The sequence below is a fragment of the Eutrema salsugineum genome, unplaced genomic scaffold (assembly GCF_000478725.1).
Source record: "Eutrema salsugineum unplaced genomic scaffold, Eutsalg1_0 scaffold_1, whole genome shotgun sequence".
NCBI lineage: Eukaryota > Viridiplantae > Streptophyta > Magnoliopsida > Brassicales > Brassicaceae > Eutrema > Eutrema salsugineum.
The window spans coordinates 12,007,541-12,031,505 of record NW_006256909.1 but is presented as its reverse complement, the minus strand read 5'-3'; the positions used below and the strand labels follow the sequence as shown (position 1 = coordinate 12,031,505).

The window sequence follows — 23,965 nt, the reverse complement described above, 5'->3', positions numbered from 1 at the left end:
CTTGCAATGCGTAGCTGCTTCCTCTTTTCGCTTGTATATTTTGAACGTGATTATCGTGCCATCTCTACGTAGGTATTAGAATATTGATACTTACGATCTACCTACACCGATATTGGATGGTTGGAAGACAATGAAGAGAATAAAGAAAAGCTGATAAAGAAGAACAACCAAAAGATAAAGAGGAGAAAAAAAAAAAAAACGAATAACTATTATGTGGAATGAAGAATTCATGTTTGTCTTAATTTAGTTGGTTTATGAGCTTCATACGCTTATTTAGTGTTGCATTTTGGGTGTTTAATTTTATTGGTTTGTTTTATTTTGATCATATATGTCTCAATTGTTGTAATTCTCTTGATTCTCATAATATAAAGTTTTGTTTTACAATTTTAAACCTCTCGGTTCGTGCAAAGCGCGGGCAAGACACCTAATTCTTTCTTATATATTACAAATACATAATAAATTCTTAAAACCCAAATATTGGTTTAATCTATATAAGACCTCATTAATTAGTGATCCAATCTGTTTAGGTGTGTGACCTAGTAGGATCGTATAATATTAGCAATGAGTTCTCAACTCATAGATTATAAGCGGTCTCTAGTAAAATATTATAACCACTTAATATTATATGATTCTCATATCTTGACTATACAACTTTAACTAGAGTAAAGTACAAATGATTTCATGACATATATTCCCAACAATATCATCTCGAATAAAGTGACTTGGTGAGGATGTTACAATTCTTTTCCAAGGCCGGTTGGTAAGAATTACAGGTTTGCTTTCTGACAAACTTTTAGATCTATGAAACTTGACTTGGTTTATTAACTGCACAATGTTGTGCTTATATACAAAAAGATATGTGTCTAAGAAACATAAATACACGATGTGGGTCAAAGTGATTTTGGATACAAATGGATATTTTCCTAATTCTAGGAGATACGTAGTTATCTCTTCCTAATAACCCCCCCCCCCCTTCAAGTTGGAGCGTGTAAGTTCCAAATGGCCAACTTGAGAAGAAACGCATCAAACTCTCTCTTGCCCAAAGCTTTCGTAATAATGTCAGCCAGTTGGTCTTTCGTCGAAACGTGAAATGGTTTAACAGTCCCTTTGACAATATCATTGCGAACAAAATGACAGTCAGTTTCTACATTCTTAGCCCGTTCATGAAAAACAGGATTTGCGCTAATGTGAATGGCAGATTTACTATCACACATCATGGACATCGGATCATCATGCGAAACACCAAGCTCGAGAAGTAAGGCTTTGATGTATTTCAACTCCGAAGTAAGATCAGCCATCGTGCGATATTCGGCTTCATTATAGGAACATGCAACAGTATCTTGCTTTCATGTTTTCCAAGAAATCAGAGAATTACGAAGTTGAATGAACCATGCAGTAAGTGATCAATGAGTTAAAGGACAACCCGCCCAATCTGAATTGCACAAACCACGTACATGAAGAGATGTATCTGCCCGGAGGAGAATACTTTGACATGCTGTCCCTTTTAAAAAGCGTACAACCTTCAAGGCAGCATGCCAATGATCTACACGAGGAGCTTCCATGAACTGTGATAGAATGTGAATCGAATATGAGAGGTTCGGTCATGGAGCACCCAGGTATATAAAGTGTCCTACCAAGCGCCTATATGTTTTCGGATCTGCGAGTAGAGCATCTATAGCTCGGCCAAGAGTGTGGTTCTGATCGATAGGGGATCCCCCTGGTTTACATCCAAGAAGACCTACTTCTGCGACAATGTCTAAAGCGTATTTCTGTTGACAAAGTTATATACCCAAAAGACTCTGTGCAATTTCCAAACCGAGAAAATACTTGGCAAATCCTAGATCTTTCATGTGGAAGCATGTGGAAGCATGTGGAAAGATAGTTCTTGAATGTTTGAATGGCTTCGGGAGAGTTGCCAGATATGATGATGTCGTCGACATACACCTGAATACGAAGAAATGTGCCATTCTTGCAAGAATAATCAGAGTAAGTGTGCGTGAAACCATACGTCTCTAAAGTTTCGAATAATTTGGCAAACCAGCAGCGAGAAGCTTGTTTTAAACCATATAACGATTTTTGGAGAAGACAAACACGCGTCTCTCCATCTGATCAAAATCCTGGCTGTAGCTTCATATATACGATACGTAGTTATCTCTTCCTAATTCCTAATACTTTCTCAGAGACATTGCTTAGTTAATTTCGTTGACATGCAAACACGTTAACCATGCAAAAGAATTTCAGAGGGAGCATGAGGTGATTATTTGAAACCGAGCTGATAAGGAGGCTGGCTTAACATGGGAAGAATACAAGTTCATGACATTCACTCACATGGTAAAGGTGTCGAGCTAATTCCAAATCACAAATGTTGAAGAAAAACACAACCTAAATTCTATCGTATTTTCAGGTTATCAAAGAGACACTTCGGTTTATTAGTACACAACCTACCATGCACAGAATTCCTGGTCAGGATGTTCAGATTGGAGGTTGGCGAATCTTTCTACATTGCACACGAATTTGTAGCATTGCACAGGAATTTGCAGCTGTTGTTCATTACGGATGTTCTTTTGAGCTATTTTAGCTGCACCTAGTTAGACACAAACACAAACGAAAATAGTAAGACAAAATTTATATATAGAGTTGGCTCATGAGTTAGTGAATTTGGACAGGTTATACAGTCCCTGCTGGGTGGTTATTTTTTTGGCATTCCTCAAGTTCATTTTGATGCAGAAAAGTATGGGGATCCTCTCACCTTTAATCCATGGAGGTGGCAGGTGATTCATTATGAGTGTTAATTGGGAAAACACACCAAAAATATTAAATCACATATAGATTAAGTATAAAAATTAATTTTGTTGTGTGGATAATAAACTCAGGGAAAAGATATACACGGTACAGTATCTAGGGACTACATGCCGTTTGGAGCTGGTGCGACTCATTGCGTAGGGTCTGAGTTTGCAAAGCTCACCATCGCAATCGTGCTTCATCATTTGTCCAGATACAAGTTATAAATTAAACTTCATTATAATACTCGATTTTTAAGGACTAACATATTGTTTTGAGCGTAACTTAACCTACATGATATATTTTGGTTTGGTCAGGTGGACATTGGACCCAAAAACAAGAGTCCTTCGAAAGTACTCACTTATTTTCCCGGCTGGCTGCAAGGTCCACATCTCCAATGATCTGACAGGCGATCAGTGAACATTGGTTTCACATTATGTTAATTTCTTGTAAAATAATTGTTGTTTCCTGTATTGATAATCCGGCCATTGCCGGTACATTTGTCTGTTCATTATTTTCTTTCTAATAACCTACCTGGTCGATTGCTATTACTGTTTTTTTTTTTTTTGCGTTTAATAGTTTAATGTCAGATACAAGTTTTTGATATCAATAGAACTGCCAACAAAAAGATTAACCCTAATTAACATATGCACAAAGACTAAATTACCTATATACAATATAAGGCCTAATTTCCTTTTTAAGTTGGAACATGAAGATTTTGAATGTCCAACTTGGAAAGAAAATAGTGAAAGTTGCTTGTCCCAATGCCTTCATGAAGGCGTATGTCAATTGTTCATTGGTGGACACATGAGACGTTGTAATAATCCCAACTTTTATATCATTTCGAATAAAGTGATTTGGGGAGGATGTCATAATTCTTTTCCACGGGACGGTTGGTAACTTGTTGCATGCCTTATGTACAAAGGGGTGTGCAGGACCAAGGGTGGTACAACCATTTGGAATTAAGCAGATTGACCCCGATGAGTTAGATTATATTAATAATGGTTTAAACCAAAAACCTAATCAAACACTAGAAGATTACAGATATTATGATCGTAAGGAAGAATAGGGGAATGGGTACTATGTTCTTCGGATAACCGTTATAATAATGACATTAAAAGCAATGTACCATACTATCTGAATAACAGTATTAAAGGCTACCCATCTCTCATTTGAATATACTTTTGCTTCTCCAAGAGATGATTTTGTTATCTATTTTTCCTCCCAATACACAATCAAAATAATGTTAATTATGATGAGATTTTTATTTTATTTTGGGTAGATAGCGGTGATCACGACATGACGAGTCCTTTCATTGCTAAGATCATTCAATTATTGATAGGTGGAGGGCGTGGATGATGATACAGAACCAACTTGCTAGATACACGAAGACTTGTTCAAGTAAAATGACATTTGCCACCGTCAAAAGCATGTTTTTCTAGTTTCTGTTTTCTTCTTCCATTTATTCCATTTGATTAAACTTGGTCTGTATGGTCATGCCTTAATTAGTACCAGAATCATAACACAACCCATTTATTAAGCATTTAGAAGCTTTACATATTGTGAGTGGAGAAATTAGACCAAGACATCAAGAATTGGGGAAGCAAAGGCATGTAGTTCTTGGTTCTGCTCGAACAATGACATGTCCTCTTCATGCAGTGTCACCCACGCTTCGATTCCTTCCCCGTCCTTTGCATCGATTAAAACCGATACATTGTCTAACGCCGGAAATACATTCCCGGCAACCCAAACCGGCGACCCCCATCCAAAACTAGAGTCGTAAAGCTGCAGCTTGCACCAGCTACTCACGGTGTATGGCTCGTGAGTCTCGTAGCTTAACTTGGAGTAACTATCCATCATTTGACCAACCAATTTCAAACCGATCGTCATTGATGATCCTTCTTCATCTTGGACCAAAAGGGCTAACTCATCTGCCCTTTTTTTTAGCTCCTTAACAGCTTCCACAATCTCCACCTCGTCTTTTCCGGATCCGTTCAAGGTCATGGTTGAGAACATGAGGTTACCGATTAGGTTTTCGGACAAAAGGGAAGGTATCTTGGAGCGCAAGTTAGCAGGTTGGACCAACACTTTCTCGCGAGTTGTGTCTGGCGATGCAGCCACAACACATCTCCATAGAAGTGAAGTCACGCTCTGGACCCGAGTGGGTCGAGGCACGGCATCTACACTAGCGGCTTTGCTCTTGAGCTCTTCCACCTTAGATGCTACAAACACAAATCTCTTCGTAACACTTTTTCGCTTACCGGCTTGATCTTCCACTGGAACTTTAAAAGCCTCATTGGCTGGTGGGTAGAGCTTTGTGGCAGCAAACTCTGGACTCGCCACTGAATCGCTCTCTCCTCGAGCAGTGGTAGCCCAAGCCCGAATAAAAGTCGAGAGAGAGGCTGCATCAGCGAGCTTATGGGAGATGCTAATCCCGATGGCCATACCGCCGCACTGGAAGTAGGTCGCCTTAACCAGAAGCAATGGCCATGTAGGAGTTGCCACGGCATCTAGAGGAAGAAAGTGTTGTAGGGATTCGAAATCTGGAGATCTGAGAAAATCAGAGAGAGAACAGTTATCGACCCGTGCGTCGACAAAGAGGGCACCTTCGTTGTTGCAGTCCACGTTGACTCCCCTGATTCTGCCGGCAAAAGGGTGGAATCTTGTCAAGGTTTGGGACAGAGAATTCTTGAGTTTGTGTGAAGTGTGTTCTTGCGACGAGATCGAATCATCTTTGGTGTAGAAAAGAAAAGCGACGGTGTAAACTGGAGGCATTAGGTGATCAACCATAGAGAGTTGGAGAGTTCGTAGATCATTTGGAGCAGATGGCTTTATGATTTCCTGTGAGATAGTTTCGACCTTCATTGTCTCCATCGTTTATTCTTTCTCGATCTTTCCTTCTTTTTTTTTTTCGCTTTTCCTTGGTTCTTTACTTCTTTCTCCTCTTTCTCTTTGTACGAAGAGAAATAAATTTATATATAGAAAACGACAATTTTTATGAAATATCCAAAATGTCAATGCTCTACATTTTCGTATTATTTATTTACAATAATTTGTTTGAATATGATATGTGCCGACAGTAAATCGTTGGCATAATCGTCGACTAGCTGTAACTAAATCTAATAATAAAAGAAGAAATGCATGGGTTAAATCAACTATTTTGTCGTTTATAGAAAATATCTAACTTCTAATTGACAATCATCATAACTGTTAAATAGTTTCAAAAAAAAATCTGATTATATATAAAACCCCTATATGGTCCTCTAAATCTACATCATCGATTATCAATTGATTTGAAGTTCGAACAGATATACAGATATTATATTGACAAAGTTTGCGGAGTGCGGAGTGCCGACCTTGCGGTTAAAACACTTGAACATGCATAGGAGTCATTTAAGGGCAGGAGATATTATATTATTCTGCGTAACGTTATGTTCAAGTCAAGATCATTGAATTAATAATATAACTAAGCAAGAGATTAATAATTATATGACCGCTGTGAACAAGTATTATGCCGTATAATTATAACCGAACCGAAAGGAAATTTGGTTGATTCGATTTGAATTTGGTTTAAAGATAATAACCGATAGACAGAAGTCCCACCCTCCGTAATAGTGCTCGATGTTTCTTTCTTCATTTGGTTATCGAATTAATTTCGACCCAGTTCTTTGTTTTCAACCCAATTAACTCAAAATAATATTCATTTTTTAGTTCAAAACCAAAAATCAATTCTGGAAGCCCTCTTGACCTAATGGTTAATCAAATGTTTATTAATATTTCAAATAATTCAGTGTTAAAAAAAAAAACCAAAAATCAATTACAAACCGATCAATTTGCCTTAGTATTCCTCTGGCACTCAAATATATTGGTTCAAATATAAACGTATGCAGAAGACCCAACACCAGCTCTTTCACCATGTCGTGTTAGCCATTTCATTTTCAGTTTTAACAACATTGCCTAGTTTAAGGTTAAGTCAAGTTAAGAAGTACTTATATTCATTAAACGACCAAACCTAATTGAAATCGAACAAGTGCGTTTTACTAGTTTCATCAAGTTTTTGTTTTGTAACTGTTTGGATCATTATGGTGCATGGCAACAACTCTCGTTTTGTTCATTCTCAGTTTAATTATATATTCTTGGCTATTTCCTGATCTTCATCTACATTGTGCACTCAGGATTGGATTTACTGTTTTTCTCCCATTGTCTTGATTGCTTTCATTTGTCTTGATATGCATCATCATATAGTTTTCGGGGATATCTCGTAGTGGTTGCATGCACTGGAGTTACCTGGTATTGCTACAGCATGGTAATCACTCCGATAAGTTGCCTTATACTCATAATGCCTATTACGAGAAGAAAGACTAGTTTTTTTTTTTTTTTGCTGTTTCGTATCTTATCACGAAATTCTCCATTGCTTTAGTAACGATTCTTGATTGATTTCCGTACATATGACTGCGATTTGTCTACAGAGAAATTGGAATCTCTTTAGTGTTAATGTTGCTTTGGCAGGGACATGCATATACCAGCTTGCTCATACAATAAAGTAAGATAGAGGATAACATCCAATTCTTATTACATCACATGAAATGTGCAGAAAATGCTCTTTCGTTTATGCTATTGGAAGAAGAATGAGTATTTTTTTTTTTTTTTTGTGCTATGAGCAATCCTTACTAATGAACATACGTCTTGTCATCTAAGTCTTGAAATTTTAATGATTCAAATAAGCATTGATTGTTTATGATGCTTTCTTTAACTAAAGTTGATAAACGTATGGTCTACTGGCATGATTTTGCATCTAAAAGCGAGTCTTGTGTCAATATCAGTTTTAAATACATTGCCTAAAAGATTATAATGGATGACACTTCTCTACTCAAAGGTGAAAATATAGAAAATTCATAGCCTTGAATTTAATCAATTGACCATCATTTGTAATAAGACTAGATCAAAAATATCTGATTATAATTTAAGAGACTATAACATAACAATCAAAAATAATAGTCAAATAAGAAAACTAGTATATTGGTGACCCGTGACCCAGCCTGTTGCGTTCTATATTTCATGTCTTGTGATCGTCATTTGAGTCGGCAATCTCAAATTATCATAATAAATTCTGCGATGAACACAATAATAGGAAGTTTGGATTTCACAATACTTTTTTTTTTTTTTTAAAAAGAGAGAATTTGATATCAGAATACACGTGAAACTTGATAACTAATTAGGCGGTCATTTTTTTTTCCTTCATCTTTACGTTTTGAAATATTAAAGAAGTCAATCATTTTGCTACTTGTCAAACAATTTTTTTCGTATATTATGTTAAAAATATAATTAAGTAGAACAAACGAAAACTTCTTATACTAAAATTAGCTTTAAGTTTCATATGATTATTCTATAAAATTTTTATCCTATTCAATTTTCACTAATTATTCAACTACTCCACTTGTATACTATTCAGCTGATATACTGTTTACAAGTTTTTGTGTGGCTATAATCACTCGCACATGTATTTATAACGACTTAACGAGCAAAGTCATCTCTCATTGCTGAGTTATTCATTCAGAAGATCATATTGATATTACTATATACACCTCCATGGACTATACAGTCTTACACCCCCACTTGAACTATCGGTCACTGCCTCATTCCCATCTTTACGTGCTTATGGATCCTATATTTTTTCAGAGATGAAATTCACAAATCTGCGGAACTTAGTATAACTTTTGACAGTTATATAAAAAAGTATTACATTAAATTGGATTTTATAGTTTGATAGTGTGTAATATTGATGTTTTTGTCTCACCAACATGTGTAAGTTGACACAATAAAATGATACTCTTTTACAACATGGGTTACCTTTTTTAAACACAATCTTGGACACCTATTATTTTTTTTAAATAAACAATTACCATCTTGATTAGATATTATTGGAATTGACTGGAGAGCACCAGTATAAAGACAGAATGCCTCCCTCAGAGAATCATGCAACCCTAAATCCTATAACCAACGTATCCAAAATCGTTGACAAGAAAGAAAAAAGTAATATGGTATATGTTTATGAGTTTTGGGGTGTGATAGTTTCACTCATAGTGGTGAAAGCTTTTCACTGGATTTATCAGTGGAGCAATCCAAAGTGTACTGGAAAACTTCCTCCAGGGTCTATGGGTTTTCCAATCATTGGAGAGACTTTTCAGTTCCTAAGGCCTCATGACGCTCTTCAGTTTTCAACATTCCTCAAGGAGAGAATCCTCAGGTTCTTCTGCAAATTTCTCTAACATACGTTGATTTTTACGTATGTTTTAAAATATTTATCTTAATTATTCCTAAGTTACTTATACATTACGTTATCTCTGCTTTGGTGAAAACAAATAATAGGCATGGACCACTTTTTCGGTCAAGCTTATTTGGAGGAAAAGTAATAATCTCGACGGATATTGAATTGAATATGGAGATAGCAAAGACAAATCGTATTCCTGGTGTTACGAAGAGCATAACAAGGCTCTTTGGGGAAAACAATTTGTTTATACAAAGCAAGGAGTCCCATAAACATGTCCGGAACTTGACATACCAGTTGTTGGGTTCACAAGGTTTAAAATTGAGAATTTTGAAAGACATCGATCTCTTGGCCCGCACACACATGGAGGAAGGAGCTAGGAACGGTTTCCTTGACGTCAAGGAAACATCAAGCAAGGTAAAAAAAAAGTCATCCATTTCACGTTGTCTTTATCTCTTGACAATAATATTATCAACTAGTTTGTATCATAAAACTATACAGATCTCAATTGAATGCCTTGCGAAGAAAGTTATGGGCGAGATGGAACCAGAGGCGGCGAAAGAACTCGCACTCTGTTGGAGATATTTTCCGAGTGGCTGGTTTCGGTTCTCTTTCAACCTTCCGGGGACGGGTGTCTATAACATGATGAAGGTAAGTGTTTTCAGTAGCATTTGCATATGATATTTTTGTGCAAAGTGATCTGAGGCCATGATGGTAAACGTTTCCTGGCAGGCAAAAAAGACGATGATGAAGTTACTAAAGGATACAGTGTTGAAGAAGAGAGCATCAGGAGAGGAGTTTGGGGAGTTCTTCAAGATCATCTTTGGAGAAATGGAAGGAGGAGAGGAAACAATGAGCATAGAGAACGCAATCGAGTTCATATATACCTTCTTCCTGATTGCTACCGAAACAACTCCACGGGTTCTTGCGGCTACAGTAAAGCTCATAAGCAATCACCCCAAAGTCATGCAGGAGCTGCAGAGAGAACATGAGGAAATTGTCCGAAGTAAGACTGGGAAGGAGGCCGGCCTAACATGGGAAGACTACAAATCCATGACTTTCACGCAGATGGTCAGTATATGCCCAAATCATAGGCGCACACACCTATATTATTAGGGACTAGAAGTTGAAAGGAACTTTTAAGTAATATAATTTTTTTGCCAATTGGTGTGACTCCGTTCATTGCTTAGTATTGTTTTTTAATTGGAAGCCAATAAACTTTATCATATATGGTTCAGGTGATCAATGAGTCGTTTAGAATCACAAGCACGGTGCCAACAGTGCTTAGAGTAACTGATGATGATATCCAAGTTGGTGACTATACAATTCCAGCTGGTTGGACCTTTATGGGCTATGCTAGTGTCCATTTTAATCCAGAAAAGTACGATGACCCTTTAGTATTTAATCCATGGCGCTGGAAGGTATATTTTTAAATTTGATATTTAGCTAATTCACTCAAATTTAGAGAACTTTTTTAATAGATATAAGAAATTAATTTTCCAGGGAAAAGACTTGGGTGCGATCGTGTCCAAGACTTACATTCCATTTGGCGCAGGTCCTAGACTCTGTCCAGGGGCTGACTTCGCTAAGATGCAGATGGCCATTTTTATCCATCATTTGTGTAGATACAGGTTCACTTTTAGCACCTAATAACTCAATGATCAATTACATTTGTACTATACAGTCAAAGTCGTTACTTTTATATAAACTTTTAGCACCTAATCAGTCATGTTCATGACATTTGTACTATAGTCAAAGTCTTTATACTTACATATATACTTACGGTTTGCAGGTGGTCAATGAAGGCACAGACCACAGTAATTCGAAGGTATATGCTACTGTTTCCACGTGGATGTGATGTTCAGATCGCGGTAGACAGCAAGGTGGATAGCTCGGCTGGTTATATACCATTCGAGGTTCTTGGTTCGAATACCGTAGTAAAGTAGTGATGTATATAGCTTCTGAGCTCTGCTAAATAAAAGCTATAGATATACAAATTCATAAGTATATATCTCACTGCAGATATCAGAAAAGTTATGAAAGTTTACTTTTATTTTTAGTGTTAAGTTATGAAAGTTTACTTTTATTTTTAGTGTTTTCTTAATAATGTAATCAAATATTTGTTTATCGACACATCTATCTATTATATTATGGAAGAATTTGTTCTCTCCATTTAAAATGTCCACATCAACAAAACCACAAAATATAACGTTTAAACATTAAAATATTTATTTAATAGGTATCTATTTATTTTATTATTAATATATTTACTATAAATTAAAAAATACAAAGAAACTAGAAAAATACAAATATTAAATTTATTTAGAGGCCTAAGATAATTTAGAAAACTTTGGCTTTTTATAAATGTATAATTTTTACAAATCATAGAACTTAAAGATAAATCAAAGTGTAAAATCTATATCACTGAAATGTAAAATTATGTATAAAATAAATATATAAGACATTTTAATGAATTTGTCATTTAAAAATATATTAAAGTACCAAATACCTATCAAAACATATTAAAATGGTAGAATAATAAATATATAATATGTGGATAATAAAATTAAGTCATTAAATTTAGGGTTTTTGCTAAAAATAACCCAAAACTTGACTTTGAATACAAAAGTAGACCCCTGAAAAAACATTTGGCAGAAATAACCTAAAGGGTAGTGAAAAGACCATTTAATCCTGTATGAGTAAACAAAAAACGGATGTCCTAATTACCGTTTACTCCCTGACGAAGTCTACTAAAGTGAAAATGAAGTCTATTAGTAGACTTCATTTTATCGAAATTAAGTCTACTAAGTAATTAAATCTGTAAATTTAATTTTATAATTTTAAAAAAATTATTTTGGTATCAAATTGACCATCATAAATTCCGTAATCGTAACCCAAATGTACAGAAATTATTTTTCATATTGGTAAATAGAAATGTATGTTTTTAAATTAAGTAGAAGTAAATTTATTATTTATGTTTTAAAAGTTGTAGACTTCTATATTGAAGTCTACTAAACCGAATAAATTAACCTAACAGAAATTTAAACCAAAATTAAACCGGGAATAACTTCGCTTAACCAAGAGAAACTGCCTTTAACCGGGTAAATTTACCTAGACCCCGGAAAATTAGTAACCTTAACCGAAAAAAACTTACCCGAACCGTACGGAATTACCAGACTATATATACGAATTTAACAGATCCCGTTAAAAAAAACCGTCGAAAGTTCGTGTAAAAAAAAAGTCGAAGGCGATTTCAGTTTCTCTGCTCCGGCGCCGCCGACATACAGAACCGCCACCGATAAACTCGTTCAGGCAAGTTTTCTTTCTCCAACCACACCCCCATGCTTCCCTACTCCTCCGTATTCATCACCTTTCCGTTTTCGTAACCCCAGTTTCCAGATCTGAAATTAGGGTTTTTTTTTTTTTTTTGCAGATCTGCTTTCACCGTTGGAGGTTAACGTCATTTACTGCCTCAAAACGGTTAGTAGATGTTGTTCTGAAGTTATATACTTAGCAATTCTTCTTCTATCTTCCTGTAATTTTTTCCTGCGGGTTTGACTTAGGTTTTTTTCCCAGATCTGGTTGTATTTTCTCCACGCCAGCTTCATCTAATAAAGGCGGTTAACACTATAAACTTTGTAGATTCCATTTCGATGATTTGTTTTAGTAGACTTCATATACAGTATTTATCATGTATTGATTGCTTCGGTTGGGTTCTGTAGACTTCATATGCAGTATTTATGATGTTTTGATTGCTTCATATACTGTTTTTTTGATGTTAAGATTGCTTCGGTTGGCTTCAGTAGACTTCTCGACTCGGATTGTACTTAGAATGTGAAAGTAGACTTCATTTTGTGAAAGTAGACTCTATTTTGTGAAAGTAGACTTCATTTTGTGAAAGTAGACTTCATTTTGTGAAAGTAGACTTCTTTTTGTGAAAGTAGACTTCATTTTGGGAAAGTAGACTTCATTTTGATAAAGTAGACTTCATTTTGATAAAGTAGACTTCATTTTGATAAAGTAGACTTCATTTTAAAAATGTAGACTTCATTCGTGTATAGTTTCAAACCGTTGTTCTCATTAGAGCTTTGTTACCGTTGATGCAGGAATCTTTATTAGATAATGGTGGCCTCTGAATTCCCTAGAAGACTTTACACCAAAGGGTTTGAGCCAGCCCCGGATAAAAGCATCGGCTATTATGCTGATGATTATAGGCTGGTCCCTGCACTAAAGTCAGCTCTACAAGAGGATGAATGGGAAGAGATTTACGAGTCACCGTTGGGTGTCTTTTTAAAGGTTCCACGACTTGGATTTTGGTTGGGCTTCTAGGCTGGTGCACCACATGCTGACCTTTCAGATAGTTTGCAAGCAGAGGTACAAGATATGGAGCCTGATTGGTACCACTCCAGTTTGGTTTTCATTGCATGAGTTTGAGGAGATCACCGGACTCAACTACGGGTACGTGGATGACTTGGCTTTAACTGATCTTACGCTTTTCGATGACATGCGTGCATTTTGGGAGCTAATGGGGGTCGACGCCGAGTCGGGCCCAAGCACTACCAGAATTATCGAAGCCTGTTCCAACTGCTCATCATGGTCTCGGGATGATAGGCTGCGGTTTGGTTATCTTGGGATCTACGCTGGTTTCATAGTGGCAATGAGACCTGGCTCATCCACAAATGTCAAACATGCCAGACTAGTGATGGATCTCGAAGGTTTCAAGGAGTTTCCATGGGTAAGAATTGCTTTTCATCATTTGATCAAGTCTGTTAAGGAGAAAGATCTCAGCAAAAACATTCATATAGAATGATTTGTGCAAGCTCTTCAAGTGTGGGTGTACTATGCTCTACCGGATTTTGCTGCTGAATTTGGCGAACCATTGCCAAATGATACTGAAGAACCTCTTTTGCTGGCTTACAAAGGATCAAGAGGACGAAAGAACGTCAAAGCCAACATGCTAAAACAGGTACTGTATTAGTGTAGTAGACTTCTATGTAGTAATGAATTTTCAAAGTAGACTTCAGAAGTAGACTTTATGTGTAAACTTCTATATGTACCATTAATAGTGTTTGACATTCAGGAGAAGACTTCTGTGTTAGACTTCAAGAGTAGACTTCTATGTTAGACTTCAGGAGTAGACTTCATACGTAGTTTTTTGAGGCTTCATATGGCTAGTAATCCATTTACTTATTGTGTTTTTCCAGGCTCGCATACAGTCCTGCGTGGCTAAGGACTTGGCGGATATGTTTCCCGTTTGGGATGATGACGAACAGGATCCAGATATTGTCAAGATTGTCAATGCACTCCATGACCCCAATTTCAAGTTCTCAAAAAACCATTGGCCTTTAGAAGGTGTTTTGGGTGCACACATCGTCAAGTCAGAAGCCGGAAAAAGGAGCCTTCCCTCAGATGAATCAAGTCGCAAGAGACCCTGCACAGCCTCTGCCTCTGCCGCATCATTCGTTGGTGATGAAGGGGTCGGAGTTGTCGCTACTATGAAAGCGCACTTCGACCAATGCTTCCAAAGCTTTTCAACCAAGATGCTGAATGGTCTTGGTAGCTGTGAAAAGCAGATCAAACGTCTCACCGAGAAGGTTGAATCTGTAGAGCGTGCGGTAGAAGAGTTGACTACAGGGTCGGCGAAGCACACTGAGGAAGAGCTAACCCAGCAGCAGGGCACTGGATCCAAGAAGCATGAAGGGGTTAGTACCAAAAACCCTCCGCCTATACGAAAACATTACATGCGAACAAGATCACACAAAGTTAGGAACACTTAATACTAATGTCATTTGAATTCGAACATGTTTACTAGTGTTATGTAACATGTGAGATTATTTACTTATGTTTTCAAAACTAGTTGTTTACAATTTTCAGACTATGATAAAACATGTTACTAAATTACAGCATTGGTGTGCTCATTTGTATATTCATGTCTGTTTCTGACAATAAACTGCAGAGTAATTCAGAGAAAGATGATGCTCCGATGAAAGATAATGTCAACATTGGTGCATGTGAGAGTGTTAACGCCCCCGGGGATGCAAAAGGAAAGAAGGCTACCGTGAAGGAAGAAGAGGCCCCAGAGATGAAGGAAGAAGAGGCCCCAGAGCCTAGTTTTTGTGAAATTGACCCGAAGACGTGTGATGTTGACTTCGACGCGGTTGCACTAGCCAAAAATGCCAAAGCCAGAGAAGCGGCTCAGATAGTTGCCCGAGCAACGAGTGCCAGATACCGCCAGCTGGCTGTGACGCAGAAGAGTCCGTTCTTAGGAAACAGCACCGCAAAGGCCATCATTCCATCGTCGGCATCTCACTCCGGCCGTGTCCGTGGATATGATCCTTTTGATCAAACCGGTGTCAAGGCGAAACATATCACTCTGATGAACTTTATCAGATCAAACCCGTAAGTAGACTTCTATACGTATGTAAGTAGACTTCCTCATAGTATTATTTCCTATCTAACTCTTTCACTTATACAGTGCCTATCCAAAACGCCCAAGACACTCTTCGATCGAGTGGTATTACATTCTCCGGACACCGACGAAATGACTAGCTGATACGGTTAGTGTTTTACCTTCTCATATTAGACTTCATACGTAAACTTCTATAATAGACTTCGTTTACAGGATTTAGACTTCGTTTGCAGACTTCACTCATGTCTTATTTTCACCAATGTGCAGCACATGGAAGCTTACATCAACCTACTCAGGCTGCGATTATCCAAGCATCCGGAGTGGTTTGTATCCAACCGGATTTGCTTTCTCAACTCCATGTTTGCTACTGTTTGGAGGCGTGACTACAAAGACTTCAAAAACTCTGAGCCGAATGCAGATGGGTCTGGCAAACTTCTACCGCCTGGAGCATATTCGTACTACACTGGCGAATTACCTATCTACTGCCAGACTAAGAAGACGTGGGCATATGATGTCGACTATTTGTACTCCATGTTGCACATTAGGAAGGACCATTGGGTAGCAATATGGGTCTCATTTGTGACAAAGCATATCACGATATGGGATAGCCATGCGGCCACCAAATATGCATCTGACGAGCAAATTGCCGAAGCTGTGGAACCTCTTGCGGTTATGATACCCTACCTTCTTCAGACCTGTGCACCTGACGATGACAAGTGGAGATTCCCCTACACGCCGTTCACCCATTCGCGAGTACCAGACACGGAGATACCTCAAAACATTCAGAGTGGTGATTGCGGAGTGTACTGCCTGAAGTACATCGAGTGTCATGCATTGGATTTTCTATTTCCTCCGGAACTTTGCGATAAAAACATTCGAAAAATTAGGGAGAAAATGGCTGCAGAGCTCTTTGACGAAACAGGTTGTAGGGGCCATGATAAGCTAGATGCAACCGGGCTGGATGTCTATGATAGGAAAGCTTAGTGTTTCCGTTCTTAAAACTAACTTTGTTTTTTATGGCAACTTTTGGGCTACTTGCATAAATGACCTTCAATGTGATTGGAGGTCATTTTAGCAATTGGTAGATGATAGGTGTGGAAGTTTTTTGGCCACCTATCTTATAATTAACTTGCCAAATATGTTGTATTTTCGTTTAGGATATTGTACTCAAACTGAAGTCTTTGACTAAAGTCTACTAAGTTGTAATCGTAATTGTACTGAAGTCTACTAAGTCTATTAACATGTTAGTATTTCTAATTTTTGATTTCACCCTTACAACTGATTAAGTTCTGCAAAATATCATTGATCATGCGGAAAAGAGTATACGGAAAAGTGTATACGGAAAAAGTGTACACCGATAGTGTAAACGGAAAATGATTTATTAAAATAAGAATTATTAGTCTATAAACGAAGTCTACAAACGAAGTCTACCATAGTCATGTAAACATATAAGTAAACCCAAAAAACATAAAACATGGAGTCAACTAATTTCACTGCAGCCATTCATTTGCAAATCCAGGAATTATTTTCCAGAATAAGGCACATTCCAACTTCCAGAAGCAAGGACTGCAGAGTTTGTCACCATATGAGTCCACGAGGCGTTCATCATCCATCCAGTGCTGGTTTGGCAGATTCATACAAGCACAACTCCTTGATTGTGCCTTATCAAAAACATGGAAGACCGGTTCGTGAAACGCGTCAGGCTTCTTATAAGTGGTCGGACACCTGTTTATCTGCTGCATAGTCTTCCTCATCTTCGTTGCCTCTGCCGGAACTATACCACGAATGTGGTTAAATACATCATGGCTACCATCCATGGTTAAAGAGAACATAACCATGGAGTAAGTAGCCATGAGGCATCCTCCATTTGATGACACCTTTATTAAGTCAAATCCTTCTTGGATGCTATCTTCATAGAAGATTAGAGAAACGGCTCGTAGGTATTGCGCTGTAGGATTTCTACACTCTAAACAGCGCCGAAAGAAAGCGTCAACCCTCCCATGTTGATCCCATACCCATGGAATCGTCAAAGTTATTAGATCAACGGCTCTTAAAAAACCCTCTTCATTAGAAATCTCATTTAGATGTTTGGAGGAAACCCTTGCTCTATAGAGCCCACCGTAGGAACGAGAAGTGATTTTTAAGAGGATATTCTACAGAATGTCGGAAGGGAGAGAGTTGAAGTTTATCTGGTTCGACATCTTCAAAGGGTCTGGAATGAAACTATAATTCGTCTAAACCCGAGAATTTATAAGCAAAAATACAGTACACAAACAGGTACAACGGTTATACGCACCGTTAAAGTCGTTAAAGCAGTTACATATATGAAGTCGTTTCAAACATAACTGTCAACAAAATATCACATACACAGTAGACTTCGACAGTAGACTTCCCCAATAGACTTCTATAGTTGACTTCCATAGCAGACTTTTTTGAGAACAATAGATGCTTTGTCTTCCTATTCCGGAGCCTTCTTGTTATTTTCCTGGTGAATCTTCGACGGCTAAGTATATTAAATAAAAATTTCAACATTGTTAGATGAGTTTAGCTCAACTTACACAATTCGGTAGGGTATGACCAGGTTTCTTGCATTGGGAGCAGATGTATACTTTGTGCAGCTTCCTTGGCTTCTTGCTTTTCCTCCTAGCAATTTCTAGCCATGATTGCCACCGAGACTTCTTCCGTCTGCCTGGTGCACGGCGAATGTCTGGTGGCAGACATATTGATGTTGGGACTCCTTGGACCTCTGAAATTTGGGGATATATGTTGGCAGAGTATGTGGCAAACAAGTAGTTTTTTTAGTAAGTCGGACATACAAGGGAATCCACAGCTATCCCACCGGCTAATGCAGCTGCAATAGCATGTGAACATGGGATATTCTCGATATAAAACACACCACATTCACACATTCCATGTTCCAAATCAACAATACAATTCCTGGTTCCTCCTTTCACATAGTATCTCCAAGTGTCAATTTGGTCCACCTCCATTGCATCTGCATAATGTCCACGAATCGCCAGCAAATACTCCATTCCCCGAGTATTATGTGCTGTGAGACTCAAAGCATCCTCTCTGCGTTTTAAAAACCACCGACCGAGTTTCTCTCGTATGAAATCCAAGAGAAATGAAATGGGATAGCCACGGGCCTTCTTAAGTGCAGCATTTATAGACTCTGCAACATTGCTAGTCTTAATATTGTATCTGTCTCCAACAAAATGAACTCGGGACCAAAGAGAGACATCGGCTTCTTCCAAATAGTCAGCAAGGTCAGGCTTGATCTGTCTCAGCTCCGCCATGTACCGGTTGTAGTCATAGAGGTTGTAAGCATAAGCCACACGTTTACAGCAACTGCTTCCCCCTAAACTTTGTTACTATGTTATGTTGTACATGGTAGTAGCAGATCCCTCGTTTTGCCCATGGGAAAATAGTTTCACAAGCTTTCTTAGTAGAAATATGTCTGTCATAAACTATCACCAAAGGATAACCATCTGAGACACATTCACGCAGTTTAGAAAATAACCATTCCCATGAAGCATCATCTTCACCATCAACAATTCCAAAGGCCAAAGGAAAAATCTGAAAGTTTCCATCTTGTGCGGTGGCAACCAACAAAGTGCCCTCGTATTTCCCTGTTAGATGACATCCATCAACCACAATAACTCTTCTCATGTACTGAAAACCAGCAATCGATGCTCCAAATGCGAGAAATAGATATTTGAATTTGTTATTCGAATCTACATGAAGAGCTGATACAGTTCTCGGATTGGCTTTGTTCACTGAATGTAGGTAAGCTGGGAGACTCGCATATCCATCTTCAGCTGTTTCCCTGACCAATTGTTGGGCATATATCAAAGATCTGTAAGAGGTAGTGCAATCCATCTTGATGCCAAACATATGCTTCATTGAAACTCTGACATGTTCTGGTGTAAGTCCATCAATGATGCCTAAATGGCTTATAAACAACTTGCCAATATACTTAGAAGTAGACTTCCCACGATGAGCCATTCGATGGGCTATTGAACATGTGTGGTCTTTCACATATTTTGTCACCCAAAAAGTGGATGCATCATTCTTCACGCTCGCTTTAACCATCCATGCACATCCTTCCACTCGACATTTAGCTACAAACAGGGTCTTGGTAGACTTCTGTGTTTTAAAAGCAAATTTTAACATTATGGCAGTCAGTCTAACCTCTGATAACAGCGTCTCTTTTGTAGGAAAATTTGCCCTAACATATATATTATCAGACCATGACATGGGCGTGCTCCCTGTTTCACCATATCGGTTTCTGACCTTTTCAATACAGACTTCATCTTCATCATCATCTTCATCTTTCACTTTACCGTAGACACTGTAATCTTCTCCGTCAGAGTAAGCTGCATCGTCGACATCTTCTCCATCCTCGTTCACATCAGAACTGTCTGCCTCATCATCGGTAGAATGTTCTGAATTTTCCTCAGACTCCTCACCTAAATCTTCATCTGATCCTTCCTGGTTCTCCTCAGTATCCATCTCCACTCGACAGGACACACCAAGGCGTAACATATGTACTCTGCTTAACGCAATCAAGCTTGAAACTTGTCTATCATTGGTGACATGCATTGGAGGTGTATCTGGAGCCATAGTTTGCAACATTGAGACTGGTAGTGCGTAGGTTAACTCGATGATCTCAGTCTTCTTGCCGAAGTTATAATCATCTCGCGCCATTTCAGTAAGCTGCCCAAAGGTGCAACCATCGTTCAAAAACCACATTCTTCCACCTTTGCGCATGTCAACAACAAAATGCCATGAATTCTCCTTAATCTTCCACTCACCGTACACAACTGGAATTTGAGCCATTCTCTGAAAAAATAACCATATAAACCGTATTAGCAAACACTGCATAGAGACTTTTTGTATCAAAGTAGACTTCACGACGAAGTCTACTTTGATAAGCTAAGTACCTTAAAAATCGAAACTTCTGATTCAACAATAAATATCCAATGAAACGGAATAAAAATCACTAGGTAGTTCAATCACTAACTAAGAAACAAATATAAACCAAAAAAATTGAAAAGTATTTTATAAATTTCCTTAAAACGCGTTTTTACAAAAACGTCAAAACGTAGACTTCTAATGCAGACGTCGAATGTAGACTTCACGACGAAGTCTACTTTTATAAGCTAAGTACCTTAAAAATCGAAACTTCTGATTCAACAATAAATATCCAATGAAATGAGATAAAATTCACTGGGTAGTTCAATCACTTACTAAGAAGCAATTTTGAACTAAAAAATTTGAAAAAATAGTTTATACATTTGCTTAAAACGCGTTTTTAAAAAAACATAGTACATAGACTTGTAAATTAGACTTCAAATGTATACTGGAGGAGAAGTCTACTTTTTCATTGAGAAGTCTACTAATGAAGTCTACTAAAAAAAAGATCAATTTTTGCAATTGACCAATCTGTTGACTTTTCCTTCAGTAGACTTCAGGAGTAGACTTCAGGCAAAAAATGTTACTTTAGCATTTGACCAATGCATTGACTAACATAGTAGACTTCTATTGTAGACTTCATGTAAGAGTAAACTTCTCTGACAATCTACTTTTGAAGTCTACTTTTTAAATAGAAGTCTACGGAACAAAATAGGTTATTTTTGCAATTGAATTTTTTTAGTAGACTTCACAATGAAGTCTACTCAAAAAAAGATTCCTTCTAAGTTTGACCGAACACAATAAGTAGACTTCACAAAGAAGTCTACAGTTTGTAGACTTCTTTGTGAATTCTACTGAAGCTTTTTGGAATTTTTTAAATTTCTTAATTTTTGAAAAACAGAAGTCAAACACAAAAATGACCTATACGTTTTTGGTCAAACTACAAAAGTAACTTGAAAGTAGACTTCGTATGCAGACGTAAACAGTAGACTTCAGAAGGAAGTCTAAATCCAAAAGTCAAAATACGGTCAACTACAAAAATAACCTCTTTTTTTCGTAGACTTCTTAAGCCTTCAAATGAAGTCTACTATGCTTTTTTTTTTGTTTTCAAAGGATATCGAGTAGACTTCTCGTGAGGTTTAATGAAGTCTACTTTTTAAAAGTCAATTGCAAAAATAACCTTATGTTGACTCATAGATTTCAGTATAGTTCACGAGAAGTCTACTTTCGCGACATAAAAACTGAAATGTGGAGAAATTGAAGTGCGAGGATTACATTTAACAAAATTGAGCTCCCCTAAGTTTCTCTTATCCACCAAGAACTTAGGATTTCACCGAAATTAAACAACCCAGGTGTCGAGTAACCAGAATTCACCGAAAAAGTATGGCGCGAAGCATTGTAACTGTGCCCAGATGTTTTGGAGAAAAATTATGATAGAATGAGCAAGGTTATGAGTGAATGAACTCAGATATTTGTTTTATTACAGCTTTAAAATTGGTTGATAAGCATTTATTCCATTTTCATGGTTGTTCATGGTAGTTGAAGGTATTGAAGACGATGATATTCTCGTAATTAAAAAGTCTTTAGAAGGTCCAAGAAGACTTTAGCCAATTAAAGAAAAATCGAATTATTAGATGTATAATGGCATTTTCGTTAATAGTTTAAGTGGGAAGGATAAAATTATGAGAAAATGGCAAAAGTTGGAGAGAGAAAAAAAAGAGGTTAGTTTGGTGTTTGACTTTGAAATATGGGTTAAATCTGAAACTCTCCCTTAAATTTATAGTAAAAAGATGACAGATAAATTATGATTTGAAAGTAAAAATTAATATTACAAGATCTGAACTCGTGAATACAAAGTCTCCTAGAAACTCTAACAACAAACTTTTCACTGATTAAACTAATATTGTTATTGATATCGGGCCTAAAAACTGAATTTATAGATATGTGGTCTAAAGCCATTGTCCTTTTAAAAATTGGCGAGAATCGGTCTCTCCCTTTCGCTTAGGACTCTCTTGTCTATCTAGAGTCTTTAGTTTTTTGGAAAGTGGGGCTTTTGGCTGGGTTTTTTCCCCTTAGTTTTTCGTTAAAAGTGGTTTTTAACAAGATTTTGGTGAATCTTTGAGAAATCTTTCGGTTTGTATTAGGGTTTATCCAGTTTTCTCGAGTGTTCTTAAGCGCCGTCATCAACGTTCAAGAACCCTAAATTGGCTAAACTGAGATTTCGTGTTTTGAAAGCAACTTTTGCGTAATGGCGAGTATTGACAATGCGATGATGGCCTTGTCTATCGAGGAGGAGGAAGAAGTTCCCTTTGTGTTACCAAACTTCAGAAGTATTGTTCTAGCGAGAGAAACGTTCTGAGCATTATGGGCAGAACTCTAAACCCATCGTGTCAGAATATGGCGGATCTAATCTTGGATATGCCAAGGAAGTGGCAGGTGTATGACAGGGTTCGAGGGGTGGCTCTATCGAGTGAACGATTCCAGTTCATCTTCAAGTACGAGCATGATCTGGAGGAAGTTTTAAAAAAGCGTGTGTGGACTTTCAATGAATGGTCTATTATCATTGATCGCTGGGTGGAAAAACCACCGGATGACTATTTGAAGTTTATGCCGGTGTGGATTCAGATCAGGAACATTCCTGTCAACTACTACACCGAGGCCTCGATCTATGACTTGGGAAGTATCATTGGGGAGGTCAAAGAGATGGCTTTTGATCCAGAGAAGCCTCAGAGTAAAGATTACGTGCGAGTCAAGGTTAACTTTGATGTTTCAAGGCCTGTGCGCAGATCGAAGGAAGTGATCCTTCCAACTGGGGAGACTACGACAATTTGGTACGATTTTGAGTGAATCCAGAAGAGATGCTATAATTGTCAACGCTTAACTCATGAGAAGGATAAGTGCCCTCTACTTATCAAGATGAGAAAGGAGAAAACAGAGGCGAGAAGAAGGAATATGGTCTTAGAAAAGCAAAAGCAGGAACCAATCATTAAGGAATCTGATCCTCTCTTTGGTGTACTTACAGATGAACAAGTGGGTAATGATCCCAACTCAGGAAGTCCGAAGATTCACCCGGAGGTGTTGCAATAGATGCACCTATATTTGCTGGCAGCAGAGGGGCCAGAAAGGAAGATCAGAGAGGAAAAAATTAAGAAGTCTTTGTGGGATCTCAAGCAGGACATACGTAACCAGAATATGGTGTTAAGACTGGAATCTGGACCGATTTTAACTTCGTCTTTGGATAAGGAGAAAGGGCCTGTTTATGAAGGAAAATCAAAGGAAGAACTCCCTGGTGACCATGAGAAAACCATTGGTTCGAACGCGTGTAGAACAGAGGAGAAGGGAGGAAAGCTGATGTCATCGGCCATAAACGCAGGTTAAGCGATGAGACTGGGCAATTGGGCCTTGACAGTGGCCTCGGAGAGAGCTGCAAAAAGCCTAGAATCGCAGTCTTCTGGTTTCCAATCGTGCTCAGGGGGTTTTGAGTTTGGGTCCTCTGAAGGGAGTTCCTCCGGGAAAAGGGTGAGACGTTACCAACCGCGGAAAAAGAATGCAGCTCCAAGGAAAAAATCATAAAGCAGATCGAGAGCAAAAAC

At 37.8% G+C, this 23,965-nt stretch overlaps 5 protein-coding genes across 5 annotated transcripts; 2 read left to right on the top strand and 3 right to left on the bottom strand.

Annotated features, from left to right (window-relative positions):
* Window positions 1-4,356: 4,356 nt before the first annotated feature.
* On the bottom strand, window positions 4,357-5,655 carry LOC18028714 (BAHD acyltransferase BIA1). The gene has a single exon (XM_006414475.2). It carries the CDS (start codon window positions 5,653-5,655, stop codon window positions 4,357-4,359), a length of 1,299 nt encoding a protein of 432 aa, XP_006414538.1.
* Window positions 5,656-8,819: 3,164 nt separating this feature from the next.
* LOC18028713 (cytochrome P450 708A2) lies at window positions 8,820-10,995 on the top strand. Its single transcript, XM_024149044.1, has 8 exons — window positions 8,820-9,028; window positions 9,151-9,466; window positions 9,551-9,700; window positions 9,782-10,120; window positions 10,288-10,363; window positions 10,427-10,470; window positions 10,553-10,680; window positions 10,842-10,995. Exons 1-8 carry the CDS (start codon window positions 8,820-8,822, stop codon window positions 10,993-10,995), a joined length of 1,416 nt encoding a protein of 471 aa, XP_024004812.1.
* A 7,261-nt stretch (window positions 10,996-18,256) lies between these two features.
* Window positions 18,257-18,754, bottom strand: LOC112081966. The gene has a single exon (XM_024149043.1). The coding sequence runs from the start codon at window positions 18,752-18,754 to the stop codon at window positions 18,257-18,259; it is 498 nt and encodes a 165-aa protein (XP_024004811.1).
* A 43-nt stretch (window positions 18,755-18,797) lies between these two features.
* On the bottom strand, window positions 18,798-20,297 carry LOC112081965. Its single transcript, XM_024149042.1, has one exon. It carries the CDS (start codon window positions 20,295-20,297, stop codon window positions 18,798-18,800), a length of 1,500 nt encoding a protein of 499 aa, XP_024004810.1.
* Window positions 20,298-22,769: 2,472 nt separating this feature from the next.
* LOC112081964 (uncharacterized protein At4g02000-like) lies at window positions 22,770-23,219 on the top strand. The gene has a single exon (XM_024149041.1). The coding sequence runs from the start codon at window positions 22,770-22,772 to the stop codon at window positions 23,217-23,219; it is 450 nt and encodes a 149-aa protein (XP_024004809.1).
* The last annotated feature ends 746 nt before the right edge of the window (window positions 23,220-23,965 follow it).